Raw genomic sequence first — 16,327 nt, 5'->3', positions numbered from 1 at the left:
CCCGAAACAGCGCCGATCAGCTGTTCGGGCGAATTTGAAGCCCCCTCCTCGGGAGAAGAGGAGGGGGTGAGCCCCCAGGTGGGGGTTGAGTTCTCCGGGGCCGCCTGAGCTTGGAGCTTGGGCGGCTGAAGGATTGAACTCCCCCGTAGCCTGGGCTGCTCCCAGCTGACTAGCGTCTCTGCTCCGGATTTTATGGAGCAGAGCCAGGCGTCTGCGACCATCCCTGCTTGAAGGAGAGACTATGAAAGGAAAAGAGCAGGCAGAGCAGTACAAGAGGGAAAGATGAAGAGATGAAGAAGATTATTTTATTTTACTCTCAAGCTTGATGGACTTTGCTTAAAACTTAAAGTGAAAGTGCGTCACAATTGTAAGTAAAAGATGGCGGCTAAACCTCCCCCTAGAACTTTTCGGAGTGCTGGAAATTCTCCGGTGCAACAACAATCATTACTGCAGGCGTTGCATTCTCCTGATGTATTGACTTCGAAGGATCTTGAAAAACATACCCAGTTAATTCTGGAGTCAATGGGTGCTAAATTTGCACAGATGGAGGAGAAATTGGAGAAATTGGAGCAGAGAATGGAAGAAAGGATGGAACAGAAACTTAGAGAGATGAAAGCAGACATTTTGTCCTCAGTGCATAAAGTTGCTAAATGTGTGGAGGTGCTGGATGACCAAGTGCAAGACTTGACTCAAAAGAATGCTATATTAGAAGCAAAAGTTTTGGAAATTGAAGATTTAAAAGACAAAATGGATTGTGAACAGAGTCTGGCCCAATTTTACCAGATGCAGTTTGCTGTGAGAATTAGAGGCCTAAAAGAGAATATTAAGGAAGATTTAAAGCAGCTGGTTTCTGAGGCTTTTGAGGGGGTATTGAATCATCCAGCATCTGAAATAAAACAAGGTATGGACAAAGTGTTTCGTGTGAATTCGTGGATTGCTAAACAGAGAAAGTTGCCTAGAGATGTGGTGGTTTATTTTGTAAAAAGGGAAGTTAGAGATGAAGTTATACAAGCTGCCTATGATACCAAAGTTGTGATTGCTGGTCAAGAAGTTTTGGTTCTAAAAGAAATTCCTCCAAAGATTTTAAAGAGAAGGAAGGATTTTATTTTTCTTGTGCAAGAGCTCAAGCAAAGAGATATAAGGTTCAGATGGGAGATCCCAGCTGGGTTGAGCTTCATGTATGATGGCAAAAGGTACTGTTTGGGTAATGTGAAACAAGCGCATGACTTTTACAACAATGTTTTAAATGTAACCCCATCAACACTTCTGGAAGCTGCAGAGGGATCTGGAGAAGGAGAACATCAAGAGGATGAAGATGGACAGATAGACGAGAAGGGTACAGGAGGAGTTCAAGCTGCAACTCTTTTGGATGATATTAGAGAACAGAGGGTGACGCGTGCTGCCTTAAAACGCTCAAAAAAGACAAAAAAATAAGACCAGCAGAAATCTATGGAACTTCCACAATATACTTATAGACAAGTGGTAGTTGTGTTTTTAAAAGTTTTGGGATGATATGTATGGTAACAGAATCTTTAATTTGGAATTAATGGACAATTTATTACAGAGGAAGAGGAAGAAAGTTTTGTGGGTTAATGCGGGTTAATTTGTGTAAGAACTATCTATTATAGTCTATTTTGGCTAGAGAGGTTAATAGGGATAGGTGTTTGTGATGTGTAAATGAGAATATGTTTAGGTAATAGGGAAAGGTGGAAGAACATAGATGGGAATGATGCTAGTTTTCTTTTATTTTAGTTTTTTATATATATTTAGTATTGTTAAGGATTGGTTTACTCTATATAAGCTAGAGAGTGATGGATTTTAGAGTTTATAATGGTTAGTATATGATTGTTTATGATTGCTTTTTAGATATATACCTTGTATTTTGCTCTGGGAAGTCGGAGGGGGGGAGGGGGGGAGGAGGGGAAGTAGAGGGGGGGAGGCAGGGGAGGGAGGAGGGAGAGGGGGAGGGGGGGAGATGGGGGGGGGTGGGGAGGGGAGGAGGGAGGGGGAAGGGGGGTTTCTTGAAGGAAAATTGTATTTTTTAAAACTTTTCAATAAAAAAAAAAAAGAGTTATCCTTTTCATAGCTTGTGTTGGTTGTTTTGTAGTAAGGTCAAGTTGTTGTTGTTGTTGTTAGCTGCGAAGTCGTGTCCGACTCATCGCGACCCTATGGACAACGTTCCTCCAGGCCTTCCTGTCTTCCACCATCTTCTGGAGTCCATTTAAGCTCACGCCTACTGCTTCAGTGACTCCATCCAGCCACCTCATTCTCTGTCGTCCCCTTCTTCTATTGCCCTCGATCTTTCCCAGCATTAGGCTCTTCTCCAGTGAGTCCTTCTTTCTCATTAGGTGGCCAAAGTATTTGAGTTTTAGCTTCAAGATCTGGCCTTCTAAAGAGCAGTCAGGATTGATCTCCTCTAGGACTAACCGGTTTGATCGCCTTGCAGTCCAAGGGACTCGCAGGAGTCTTCTCCAGCACCACAGTTCAAAGGCCTCAATTCTTTGGCGCTCAGCCTTTCTTATGGTCCAACTTTCACTGCCATACATTGCAACTGGGAAGACCATAGCCTTGAGTATACGCACTTTTGTTGACAGGGTGATGTCTCTGCTTTTTAGTGTGCTGTCTAGATTTGCCATGGCTTTCCTTCCCAGGAGTAAGCGTCTTTTAATTTCTTGGCTACAGTCCCCATCTGCAGTGATCTTGGAGCCCAGGAAAACAAAATCTGTCACTACCTCCATTTCTTCCCCATCTATTTGCCAGGAATTGAGAGGGCCAGATGCCATGATCTTGGTTTTCTTAATGTTAAGTTTCAACCCAACTTTTGCACTCTCCTTCTTCACCCGCAACAAGAGGCTCTTTAGTTCTTCTTCACTTTCTGCCATTAGAGTGGTATCATCTGCGTATCTTAGGTTGTTGATATTTCTTCCAGCAATCTTAATTCCAACTTTTGATTCATCTAGCCCTGCCTTTCTCATGATGTGCTCTGCATATAAGTTAAATAGGCAGGGCGACAGTATACAGCCTTGCCGGACTCCTTTCCCAATTTTGAACCAATCAGTGGTTCCGTGTCCAGTTCTCACTGTTGCTTCTTGACCCGCATATAGGTTTCTCAAGAGACAAATAAGATGGTCTGGTACTCCCATCTCTTTAAGAACTTGCCACAGTTTGTTATGATCCACACAATCAAAGGCTTTAGCATAGTCAATGAAGCAGAAGTAGATGTTTTTCTGGAACTCCCTAGCTTTCTCCATGATCCAGCGTATGTTGGCAATTTGATCTCTAGTTCCTCTGCCTCTTCGAAATCCTGCCTGTACTTCTGGTAGTTCTCGATCCACATACTGCTGAAGTCTAGCTTGTAGGATTTTAAGCATGACTTTACTAGCATGAGAAATGAGTGCAATGGTGCGATAGTTTGAACATTCTTTGGCACTGCCTTTCTTTGGAATTGGAATGTAAACTGATCTTTTCCAATCCTGTGGCCACTGTTGAGTTTTCCAAATTTGCTGGCAAATTGAGTGTAGCACTTTTACTGCACTGTCTTTTAAGATTTTGAATAGCTCAGCTGGAATACTGTCACCTCCACTAGCTTTGTTGTTGCTCAGCGTTTCTAAGGCCCACTTCACTTCACATTCTAGGATGTCTGGCTCGAGGTCAGTGACCACCTCATTGTGATTATCAGGGACGTTAAGCTCATTCTTGTATAGTTCTTCTGTGTAATTTTGCCACCTCTTCTTAATCTCTTCTGCCTCTGTTAGGTCCCTGCCATTTTGGTCCTTTATCATGCCCATTTTTGCATGGAATGTTCCCTTCATCTCTCCAATTTTCTTGAAAAGATCTCTGGTCCTCCCTATTCTATTGTTTTCTTCTATTTCTTTGCACTGTTCATTTAAGAAGGCATTCTTATCTCTTCTAGCTATTCTCTGGAATTCTGCATTCAATTGGGCATATCTATGTTTTTCTCCCTTGCCTTTCGCTTTCCTCCTTTCCTCAGCTATTTGCAAAGCTTCCTCAGACAGCCATTTTGCTTTCTTGCATTTCTTTTTCTTTGGGATGGTTTTGGTTGCTACCTGTTGTACAATGTCGCGAACCTCTGTCCATAGTTCTTCAGGCACTCTGTCTATCAGATCTAATTCCTTAAATCTATTTGTCACCTCTACTGTATATTCAACAGGGATATGATTTAATTCATACCTGAGTGGCCTAGTGCTTTTCCCTACTTTCTTCAGTTTAAGCCTAAACTTTGCAAGGAGAAGCTCATGGTCTGAGCCACAGTCAGCTCCTGGTCTTGTTTTTACCGACTGTATAGAGCTTCTCCATCTTTGGCTGCAGAGCAAATAGTCAATCTGATTTCTGTGTTGACCGTCTGGTGATGTCCATGTGTAGAGCCGTCTCTTGGGTTGTTGGAAAAGAGTGTTTGCTATGACCATTGTATTCTCTTGACAAAATTCTATCAGCCTGTGCCCTGCTTCATTTTGTACTCCAAGGCCAAACTTGCCTGTTATTCCAGTTATCTTTTGGCTTCCTACTTTAGCATTCCAATCCCCCATGATGATAAGGACATCATTTTTGGGTGTTAGTTCTATAAGGTACTGTAGGGCTTTGTAGAACTGGTCAATTTCATCCTCTTCAGCACTGGTGGTTGGGGCATAGACTTGGACTACTGTGATATTGAATGGTTTCCCTTGGATTCGAACTGAGATCATTCTGTCATTTTGAGGATTGTATCCCAGTATTGATTTTCCTACTCTTTTATTGACAATGAAGGCTACTCCATTTCTTCTGAGGGATTCTTGCCCACAGTAGTATACCTGATGGTCATCTGAATTAAATTCACCCATTCCTGTCCATTTTAGCTCGCTAATACCTAAGATGTCAATGTTCAGTCTTGACATCTCTTGTTTGACCACGTCCAGCTTTCCTTGATTCATGGATCTTACATTCCAGGTTCCTATGGAGAAAAAATCTTTACAGCATCGGACTTTCCTTTCACCACCAGACACATCCACAGCTGAGCGTCCTTTCGGCTTTGGCCCAGTCGCTTCATTCTTTCTGGCGCTACTTGTACTAGCCCTCTGCTCTTCCCCAGTAGCATATTGGACGCCTTCCGACCTGAGGGGCTCATCTTCCAGCATCATATCGTTTTGCCTTTTGGTACTGTCCATAGGGTTTTCATGGCAAAGATACTGGAGTGGGTTGCCATTTCCTTCTCCAGTGGATCACGTTTTGTCAGAACTCTCAGCTATGACCTGTCCGTCTTGGGTGGCCCTGCACGGCATAGCTCATAGCTTCATTGAATTACGCAAGCCCCTTCGCCACAACAAGGCAGTAATCCATGAAGGGGAAGGTCAAGTACTTTCTGATAAAAGTTTTGTTGATATCCATTTTGTTGAAAGTTGCTGTACAGGCAGTCTGTTTCCTTTTTCTGGTGTTCTGGTTGCTGCAACTTAACTTTGTACTCAGCTGAATAATGTTCTTACACAATACAGCACTTGTTGGAGAATGGGCTCTTAGTGTGTACTGTTTTTCAATAGACTTGTGTTTGTGCTGCGGTCATTCCTTCTGCTGATAATGATAGCTAGGAAGGGTAGTGTTTTTTTTCTTGTGCATTTATTTATTTGAAGATGTTGATAGTTTCATCTGTCTTTAGTTGTTTTTTTATTATGATGATGGTGTCATCTACTGTACATACTGGTTTTTGGTTATATTAGTGGGAGTGCTATAGTTTCTAGGTGCTGCATTAGTCTCTGTTATGAGTCCTGAGAGTAGATCCCATGGATATTGATATATTTGTCATCAAACTGAAAGAAGCTAATGAGGCAAAGATTAATGAAGTCCATGATTCTGGATATTTTGTATTTGGCTATGTCAGGTGTGTTGCATAATACTGCTGCCATGAATTATTTCATTAGTTCTGAATGAACCATAATTTCAATTTCTATTTTTAAATCTTTGATTTTTCTGAAAGCATTGTAGTGGGGAGTTTATAAAATATTCACTCCCTTCTGTGAGATATCCAAGCTTCTTTGTAAGTTCCTTAACTATGTTATATGTTGAAGTCCATGGTAATGATACTCCATGATAATTGGAGTAAGAGGTATGTTGGTCTTGTGTATTTTGGGGTAATCATAGAAGCATGGCAGGACAGGTTCACCGATTTTCATCCACCTCCATTCTTCTTTAGTTATTTGGCTTTTCATGATTAGATCATTAACGGTTCTCTTGATCATGTCATCCAGTTTCTGTATTGGGTTGGTATTTATTGGGATGTAGGTTTCTTTGTCTTCCAGTAATTCTTTGACTTTTTGTATGTATTGTGTTCTGCCCATGATAATCTGTACATTGTATTCAGTCCATGATAACTTTGGTTCGTCCTTTGACTACTGGGAGTTTGGTGATGGTTTGGTCCTTCTTTCGGTTTTGGGAGGGTGCTCTGTCTTCTGCTTTGAGTTGGTTCTACTTTGTTGTTCTTCTAGTGTGTGGTATGATTGTCTGCCTTGTGTTTTGGGTCTCTGAGGCAAGTCCTGTGGTTTTAAATACAGCTTCTAAGGCTGCAAAGAATTAATAATGCCTAAAACAGCCTGTTTCACATTCAGAACAGAACATATAAAATTCTGTACTTTAAATATTTCAAAGGGAAATGTTTGTACAGCCTTTAAGCGCATAATTAATTGCAATACGTATCAGATGAGAAACAGTGAAGAAGAAAGTTAAACCAAGAATTTTCAGTTTTAATTGCTGTATTTAAATAAGCAATCAATTGCAAGTCACCCAAAGTTCTACCAATGAATCCTTGTATATCTAACACAGTATCTTTCTTTGGTTTCAAGAAAGAAATGCATCCGTACACATATAGCTAATTCATTTATAGGAATTACTGGGCACACACCTAAATGAGCTTTAGCTACCTTGGCTCCATACAACTTTTGAATGATTATTTTTTTGTTTTTCCCTATTAAAGACAGAAATTCCTAACCAGTGATTTACCTTTATGTTGTCATAACATGAAGAGTCCTTCCTTTCTTGTAGCATATGAGCAATTCTAAAGCAACTGACCTGTGCGGGGAGAGAGTGATGTGTATAAAACAGATCTATGCTCTGTGTGGGCCCAGCTGTAACCATTAAAGCTGTAACCTATATTTTTTATAAATCAGGTGGCTGTGTCTCTTTTATTTCCGTCTTTCTCAAACACCCTTTCCATATGACAATGAATATTGGTGGTACAATAAGGTTTTGCATTGCAAACTCTGTATAAAATATGCAGATTGAGAAGAATATATATAAAAGGGTGCTCATCCTTGCACCGATGTAACTTGGAGAAAATAATGAAGAAGAATTAATGTAAAGTAAAAAAGCAGGTTTTCTCAGCATTCTTCTTGGAGAAGTTTAAAAGGCAGTGCATCCACTCTACAATGTGCAGAATGATATTAGCATTATCACCTACAAAGCTGTAGAAAACAAGATGATCACAAATTGATGACAGAGCTCTGTGTAAACATACAACAGAATTATAATGACTATTGTATTATGCAGTCCTACCAAGCCTGATATGTACTGCATCTTCTTGTTTACCACATTTTCTAACATTCTCTTATCAAAGTCCCTTGAGTAGAGTATAGAAAGATAATTAAACTATATAATATTAAAGTATAAGAGGAATATTAAAAACAAATTTAAAATTGCAACTTAAAAGCATTAAAGCATATACTCCACAGCTCATATCACTATTGAACATAAGGTCTCCTTAGCAGATATCCATTACATCTCATTTGTTAAGAGCACTCAGAAAAGGCCTGTGAAAATTTCAGTCTGCATTGGTATATGTGGGAGAAGACAATCTTTTACATACTTTAACCACACTATAATTTAGGGAATTAAATATTAATGCCTATATTTTGAAATCAGTGGTATAATAGTAGAGGGAATGATCTTAGGAAACAACAGGGAGAGATGCAGAACAGACAACCAACATGTAGAAGATAGCTCATCCTAGAGAAGGTGGGATGACATCATAATCATTATCATAATAATAACTAATAACAACAATAATAATAGAGTTGGAAGGGACCTTGGAGCTTTTCTAGTCCAACCCCCTGCTCAGGCAGGAAACCCTATATACTGTATCAGTTGCCCTAGTTCATTATTGACAAAACACAATAGAAACAATTCTTATAATCAACACTTGTAGTCTATTTCATCATATGTTCTTTTAGCTGTTCATCCTCAAATTTCAATAACAATGTATACGTCTTAACTATTACATGATCATCATTTATATATTATTTTACTTCAAATTCAGTTTTCCTCTTCTTGATTCCAATTATCCTTTTGTCCATGTTAAACCCTTAACTGATTATTAAAAAAACCATTGAAAATGGCCTTCTCCTAGTTGTTCTGTCAGCTCCACCTAGACCCGTGGTGGCAAACCTATGGCACGTGTGCCACAGGTGGCACACAGAGCCCTCTCAGTGGGCATGCAAGGCCATCGTCCTAGGCCTTCAGGTGGGTTTTATAAAACCTTTTCGCTTTAGGTTCCGCCGCCGTGTGCAAAATAAAAAAAAAGGTTCATCAATCAATTTCAACTTCTCGTGGGGAAAAAAAGATCTCACAAAGTTGGAATTGATTGATTGAACTTTTTAGTCCCACCCAGTCTGCTGTTCACACCGCAGCCATGCCCACCCAATGGGCCACACCCACCCGGCACATGATGATACATAAGTGGGTTTTGGGTTGCAGTTTGGGCACTTGGTCTCTAAAAGGTTATCCATCACTGACCTAGACAATTTTCCCTTGTCTTGTATTAATAGATCCTCATATGTCAATCATCTTTCTTTATCTGCTGTTTTTCTTCAATAAAAAGCTTCTTGTATGGATGTCAGTATTGATATCTTTGGACACCATCTGGATTTATATTTGTTTGATTTCCCTAATTACATATTTTCTAGGTAATGATATTGAAAAAACCTACATTTCCTTCCACTTTGCCATATGGAAATAATTGTTATTATTCTCTATTCTGTAGTTTCTATCAGTATGCGAGTGACCATATGCAAAAGTACTTTATTTTCTTCAGCTGGGGAATCCACTACATTTCCATAATACAGAATCACATAATGGGCCGCCTCCTAGATTCTTAAAAGGGCCACAGTAAGAAAGTAGCCATCTCACAATCTGGCATTCTTTAGCGAGACTTTTTGAAATGCAATGGCTCAAGCCAAGCAACTGTTCTTGAAAAACTGATATGCCTGCATCCTCTGGAAGACTTGCCACTGTTGTTTGGAAAGCTTTTTTAGGTTGTCTGTACATACAAGCATGGGCAACACTTCCATTGGGATTGCTGGAAAAATTCTGTTGAACTATGTTATCTTAGTGTTTTAAGAAGAGGCACTTTGCTTGGGCTAACATGGTGTAACCCCTTTACACAGCACAACATTCTAGCCATGTTGGACCCACCATTCAGTTTGGTGGGAGGTCAGTTGCCCATGAAGCATGGCAGATGCCAAAATAAGAAAGGCCAGTATAAGCTTTACTTATATAATTTTACATAATTTTACATAAGATAGGATAATCATATCAGGGAATGTTCTGTGTATACACATTGTTCTAAAGGCCCATCAGATTTCAAGAGATAGGCCAGTTCACATGATCTCATACATACATGAATTTTGCACTGAGTTGCTTGTGCGTTAGATATATGTAATAGGTGAATTATCAAGTGCTTAGGCAGTGTAACTCTGTAAGCCATCACTACACTATCTGATCAATTGGCAAACACCATTAAAGAAAAGGCTAAGAATACATATTTAATAGCCTTGTGTTATGTAGGTAAATCTGTGCAATTAGCTAAATCAAATTGTGCAGTGAAATATATTGTTTGGGAAGGCAGAGGTAGAATTCAAAAAGAATAATGCCCTACACTTCAAGAGTCCTTGTGCCAATGAAAAGTTTCTTAAAAGCCACTGTATATTATAATAGTGATAGAATTGTAGATAATGTAGTAAACCCTCTGTCAGTTACTGCTTCCTGAAAGTCTGTATTAAACTTTATCTACATACAGAAAAGTAAGACAATCAATTTTATCATGTTTTTAGGATTTCGAGACTGGGTTCCGAAGGAGCTGCAGAGGGTTGGCTGTGTGGAATTGCTAAACACAGTACAACGGCGAGTAAGACCAAAACTCCATGTCTTTGGAGGTATCCATGAAGGTAAGCAATCCATGAAATAAGATGCCTTTTGACAAGAAAATATTGATATTTTGTCACAAAAGGGTTTGAAATATACCATAAGTGAAGTTATTTTTTTTTAAAAAAAATTATCAGGTATAAGGTAGAACATTCGGCATTTAAACCAATATTAGAGCTGAAGATGAAACAACAGGAGTTTAGAGGAATTGTGCATCACAGGAAGTGGCCTGGTGCCATTTGAGTCAATAATAGGCAAGCACAGACTTGATTATACCAAGTTATTTACCATCCTGATAAATCCTACTTATAGTAGACAAGTATAGGTAGTCCTCGACTTAACAACAGTTTGTTTAGTGACCATTCAGAGTTCCAATGGCACTGAAAAAAGTGACTTATGACCATTTTTTCATACTTATGACCCTTGCAGTATCCCTTTAGTCACTGATCAAAATTCAAATGGTTCGTATTTATGACCATTCTGTGTCCCAAAGTCATGTGATCACCTTTTGCGACTCCTGACAAAGCAAAGTCAGTGGGAAAGCCAGATTCACTTAACAACCGAGTTACTAACTTATCAACTGCAGTGACTCACTTAACAACTGAGGCAAGAAAGGTTGTAAAATGGAGCAAAACTCAATTTCTTACTTAACAACAGAAATTTTGGCTCAATTGTGGTTGTAAGTCAAGGACTACCTATACAATATGGCTTTTGTCCATGTTGTTCTGGGCATTGAAGCTTCCCTAAGAATCTTGTACGATTTGCAAATATGACTAACATCTTTAAATCATTTAGAGCCTTTCAGATAAAAGAGACAATTTATGTTGCAGCAAGTGGTTTCATTCTGCATATGTTTTTTTATAGAAGGTTCAAGATGTGAAAAACATAACCCAAATAACAGAACAGATCAAGAAATAACAAGTGAAGTATGTGTGTGGAGTTATAATCTGGTTTAAATTTCAGATGTTTTTAAATTGTGTGTGTGTGTGTGTGTTTTAGATAAGCTTTTCAAAATACCCTGCTTTAATGTTAAATTAAAAGCAGGGGCATTTCTAGAGCACAAATATGGTTATGGTGTAATGAGAAATTCCTTCAAATGAACTAAGCAGGAGTTTTAAATATTTAATGAACTTTAGTCGCGTTTATATCCCAGTGAGACAAATACTGCAAGTGCTGCCTTAGAGAGAGCAGAGAGAGAACAATGTTGTGACCCCAGAGCTAAAAAAATTATATATTTAAATGCTTTATATTTTGTATCTCCCTTTTTCTGGAAATTTCTTATGGTCTCTAATTAAGCTGTCTGTAAGCACACAGCTTTGGAGAACTTTATAAAACACCAGATGTCCAGTTAATACTGTTGCTTCCCCCCACCCCACCCCTAGTTGCATTATTTTAAAGCAACTAGGTTTTTATACCAGTGTTATATGAAGCCTTTCAAATAGGTTTTCATAACGAGAAATGCTAATTAACCCTTAACCACAGCAGCAGCCATGTAAAAAATAAAGCAAACTGTACAGTTTTCTATAAATACTTAGGTATTACTGTTAAATAAATGACAGAAGAAACAAATATTTTATTAAAGCATGGAAATTGCCTGCAGCTTTTGTAGTTGTCTTCCATGTTGAAAGTAATCAAACTTCCACTAATAATAGAATTAACTGATGGAGAGATCATTATGGAAAGCTACTGTGAAGCTCAGCATTATACAATTTAAGTTTATGACTAGGCTGGTAATGCACACTTCAACTATAAAAGAGATTTAATGAGTATTCAAGAGCATTGAGATTATAACAGTTTCTACTTATATGAGTAGATCTCCTTGAACATAATGAAGCTTTCCATTCAAATATAATTATTACTAAATTATTACTATATTATTATTATTATTATTATTATTATTATTATTATTATTATTATTATTATTATTATTATTATTATTATTATTATAACTTAAACATCAAATGCCCTATTATACTTTAGGATCTTAGCCGTAGAGAATTTTTTTTTTAATCCCATTTATATCCCGCCCTTCACCGAAGACTCAGGGCGGCTTATAATCTAAGCACAAATCAAATATGCTTAGCAGTAGCCTTCATTCTATGTATATGCCTGCTTATTAGGGCTTTCGCCACCACCCCCCCCAAGCGGCATTGCTAGGTGAAAGTAGAATCATGTCCGCAGCTGACAACGTGGAATGGACAAGTATGGTTTTGTATTTTTAAGACCACACATATATATCCATATATATTCAATATATCAAAATCAAAATTATATTTCATTTAATTCAGTTCATAGTTAACCTATAAATGCCCATGCATCCCTTACATTAATTGGGACAAGCAGTTGCATACTGTTGAGGATTTCAGCTTTTCACTATTTTATTAAAAAGCAAAATCATAGATCACAGAGAGAATCTATTTTAAAATCAACTCAAATGGATGTTTTTTGAGAGAGATTGCTTGTACAGCAATTGTGAAATAATTGTTCTCAGAAGTATAGATTTAACCCTCAGTACCTTAATTATTAATTGCAAAGGGTAAATTATATAAGGTTATTTTCACATGAAAGGACAGAAGAATTTGGTGCCACTAAACTCACTAATTTGGCTTTTGATGAGTAAAATTGCAAAGATCTTTTTCCCTTTCCTATTTATTTATTTATTTATTTAAATTTGCATGCCCTCCCACACAACATGCATTTCTGGTCATATGATTTAAAAATAAAAGAGAAAACATGAAAGTTGCACAGAATCCTGAGACAGCATATTGAAAAGAAGTCTCCCTCTTTATAGATCCAATATCCTGATAGTATCAACCAGCACTGGAAGAGAAGCTCTTGTGTACTTTTTTGCCACACAAAGACACCCACACAAGATACACATATAATGTCTAAGTTACTCTTCTAATGCCGAGGATGGCATACTGCTAAGCTTGTAAGCCGCCCTGAGTCTTCGGAGAAGGGCGGGATATAAATGGAATTTAAATAAATAAATAAATAAATAAATAAATAAATAAATAAATTCTGGAAGCTTTTAAGATTTTTCTATCTTCTGAAGATGTTTTGATCACGGAGAATTTAATGAGAGTTTTTAAGCTTCCTTTGTGAGCCCAAAGAAAGATCCAACACTGAAGAGTGAATAGGAGCAGGCTGGGAAGAGTTTAGACATCATCCAGCATTGTCCTATCCTGTTGACAAAGTTCAGAATAAGTAGAAAATTACACCGGCCCATACGCTGGTTCCCTTTACTCTTTGTAATAAGCAACAAAGCAAAAGACAACATCACAGCACCACATTCTACATTGCAAGGATCTTAGAAAAGTAGTGCTCTGCTTTGATTCTCCTTTTTCTGCCATTTTCCCACCAGTTTATTGATAGCATCTTACACCACATATATTTGGCACCTGCAACGGAACAGGGTGCTGAACAAAGGGGAACATATTTATGTTCTGTGTTCATTGTACTTTAAATCAATGTTTCCCCAATCTTTATGCTTTGGGGGCCTGGCACAGGAAGCAGGGCGGGAAGAGGGGATGGTTTTGTGTGAGGAGCAGGCACGCACATGCACATAGCTTCATTTGTGAAGTGGAGCCGCAAGCACCAGTGTCCACTGCTTGCATGAATAGGGTTGCGAGCACTGCCAGTCACATGAGTGGAGATGCGGGCATGCACACACACACAGCCCTGTTACAAACAGGACATGGACTGGCAATGGGCTGCGGCCCACATCTTGGGGACCTCTGCTTTAAATAGTAGTATGCCCTGCCAAATGCCGATGAAGTACATAGACAAGAGTCTAATGGACTTGTGGATAATCTGGATGAAGTTTGAATTTAAAAAAGTTTGGGAGGCAGTGGGAATGTTTTTGACAAGTTCTCTTGTGTCTGGCCTTAAGGCTGTAATAAACAGTTGTTGTTGTTGACAAGTTCTCTGAAGTGACTTCATGATATATCAGGTAGTTAAATTGCCCATGTAATGAAAGAGATGTTAACACCAATTAAATTAAGCATTATCTTACATCATAGTTATACTTTACATATGATGAACCTACAGTCAATTTTAGAAACAATTCTTATAATGTAAACTGAAGACACCTTTATCTTCTTAACTTTTTTTAATTCATACTAAAGCAAAATTTTATTGCTTAAAAACCAAGGGAAAGGAATTATGTGGGTGATTTTAGCTTCCTGGAAATATGTTTAAAGCTTTAATTGAATGCAGTTTCCAAAGTGTGTTTAGAACATTTTCCCGCTCCTTTTGTCATTGAGCGGGCTTTATACTAGGTCAGTGTTTGTTTACATCACAGTAAATGTAACACATTTTCTCTACAGGTTATGGCATTATGACAGATGGTTACACAACATACATTAATGCCTCAACGTGTACAGTCAGCTTTCAGCCAACCAACCCACCAATTATATTTGACCTGCCAACCCCACAAGGATCATGAAAGACCACTACTCCACTGGGGAAGGTCTATAAACTGCCATTTTTCTAATTACAAAACATTCATTCTCTTTAACATGTTTCTTTACAAATAATGTAGGGCTTTTTTGTAAATTGTTGTTACAGAAGGGAAAAAAAGATAGGGGTTGTGCTTTTTCTTTTCTCTCTCTCTATCTTTTGGAAATGCAGCATCCATTTGAAAATTGATAAAACATTGTGAATTTGTAAAATGAAGTTTTATGTTCTCTTAATTAACTTGCCATTGTAAATTGTTAATGTTCTCAAAAGGACAGCCAAGCTTTCTTTTAATGAGTGAGACACCTTATTTTAATATTATTAAATAAGATTATAAAAGGCATTGTTTAAAAAAAAACACCCAGATCCAAATTTGCACAGCTTTTATTGTTTTCTTTGGGGGGGGGGAATCTCCAATGATAAAATACCATTCTTTCCTCATTTTTATTAGCATGTATATGTTCCATGAATCAGAGGTTGGGATATGTCCCTGTGCAATGCAGGTCACAATTTAGTATTGAATAAAGTATGTTGAAAACTTCTGGAATTGATGGTTCTAGATATGTTTACATCTGTGCTAGGCTGTGGTCATGGAGTTATTAAACTGGATGTGGATTCTCCATTTCCGTGAATCATCTCTCTTTCTTGAAAAGAATTCTTGATCTGGAAGAATCTTTACCCATCAGAGCTCCTGTGTCCACAGCTGATTGCTGGATCAGGGATCAGTTTTTTTGATTGATACATACGCGTTCTATGAAATTCTGCTTATTAATGGTATTGCAGTAGTAAGGGAAAATAGCTTTCTAGTTTAGTTTGTCTGCCTGCTTTAATGATCAGTTAGATAGCAACATCCTGTATATGATTATCTAAATTGTCACAATTTGGGTGAGTTTCTTAAATTATTTTAGTTTTAAAAATATGGGAATGAAAACTGCAATGAGCAGGTGTTCCATGGAGTAAAAACATGTAAATGCGGACTCCTTTTAAATATGGATTTTTATATATATTTTTTGTGCATTATAACAAAGCAAGGCATATAATATGGCCAGCGCAGCATCTCCAAAATTATGCTGTATAGCACATCTAAATTATGAAGGATGTGATACATGTTTTCCAGTCGCTCAAGGCCTCCAAGAGCTTGAGTTTAAAATCTTTGTGCAGTTTCGGGCATGTATAGAATCAAATGAATACAATCAAGCCTAACTAAAATAAGGCTTTGTTGTCCTTTATATTTAAAATATTATTGAATTGTCTTTCCATTTCTTTTTTTTTCTTATTTTGCACTGTGTGTAAATGCAATCTTGCTAGCACAAAATATTGTTGCAGATAGTTACTTCTGTTCTATCACTGTAAATGCTATTGAGCTTTCTTCTGTTTTATGTTATCTTCATGGAATTTAGGAAAGCAGGTGTTTCTTTAAATTTATTGCGATATTATATATCTAGCGGCCTTTATATGCAAATAAAATTGCAAGATTTTTAAATATTTAACTGTTTATGTTTTCATGGTTTGGAAAAATTAAATACTTGCTCTAATGGATGCATTCAGCATATCTCTACAAAATAATGCTATACCCAGCTCAGTACTCCTCAGGGCACTTGGAGGCAGTATTCAGTGAATCATATGCATTGTTGAAAAGGAAAAAGCTTTCTTTTTCTCCTCCTCCTCCTCCTCCTCCTCCTCCTCCTCC

At 37.9% G+C, this 16,327-nt stretch overlaps 1 protein-coding gene across 4 annotated transcripts in view; it reads left to right on the top strand.

Annotated features, from left to right (window-relative positions):
* Positions 1-16,122, top strand: part of MPPED2 (metallophosphoesterase domain containing 2) — a 159,650-nt gene extending 143,528 nt beyond the window's left edge. For 3 of the 4 annotated variants that reach the window (XM_083350109.1, XM_083350110.1, XM_083350112.1), the window contains 3 exons: positions 8,805-8,942; positions 10,089-10,202; positions 14,508-16,122. In XM_083350109.1, the coding sequence (XP_083206235.1) occupies positions 8,805-8,942; positions 10,089-10,202; positions 14,508-14,626 (371 nt within the window). In that variant the 3' untranslated portion in view covers positions 14,627-16,122. The remainder of the gene's footprint in view (positions 1-8,804; positions 8,943-10,088; positions 10,203-14,507) is intronic. The other variant, XM_083350111.1, reaches the window with a different exon arrangement.
* Positions 16,123-16,327: the final 205 nt, after the last annotated feature.

This window comes from Vipera ursinii (assembly GCF_947247035.1).
Source record: "Vipera ursinii genome assembly, chromosome: 1".
In the NCBI taxonomy this organism is placed as follows: domain Eukaryota; kingdom Metazoa; phylum Chordata; class Lepidosauria; order Squamata; family Viperidae; genus Vipera; species Vipera ursinii.
This window is presented reverse-complemented; position numbering and strand designations above follow the sequence as displayed.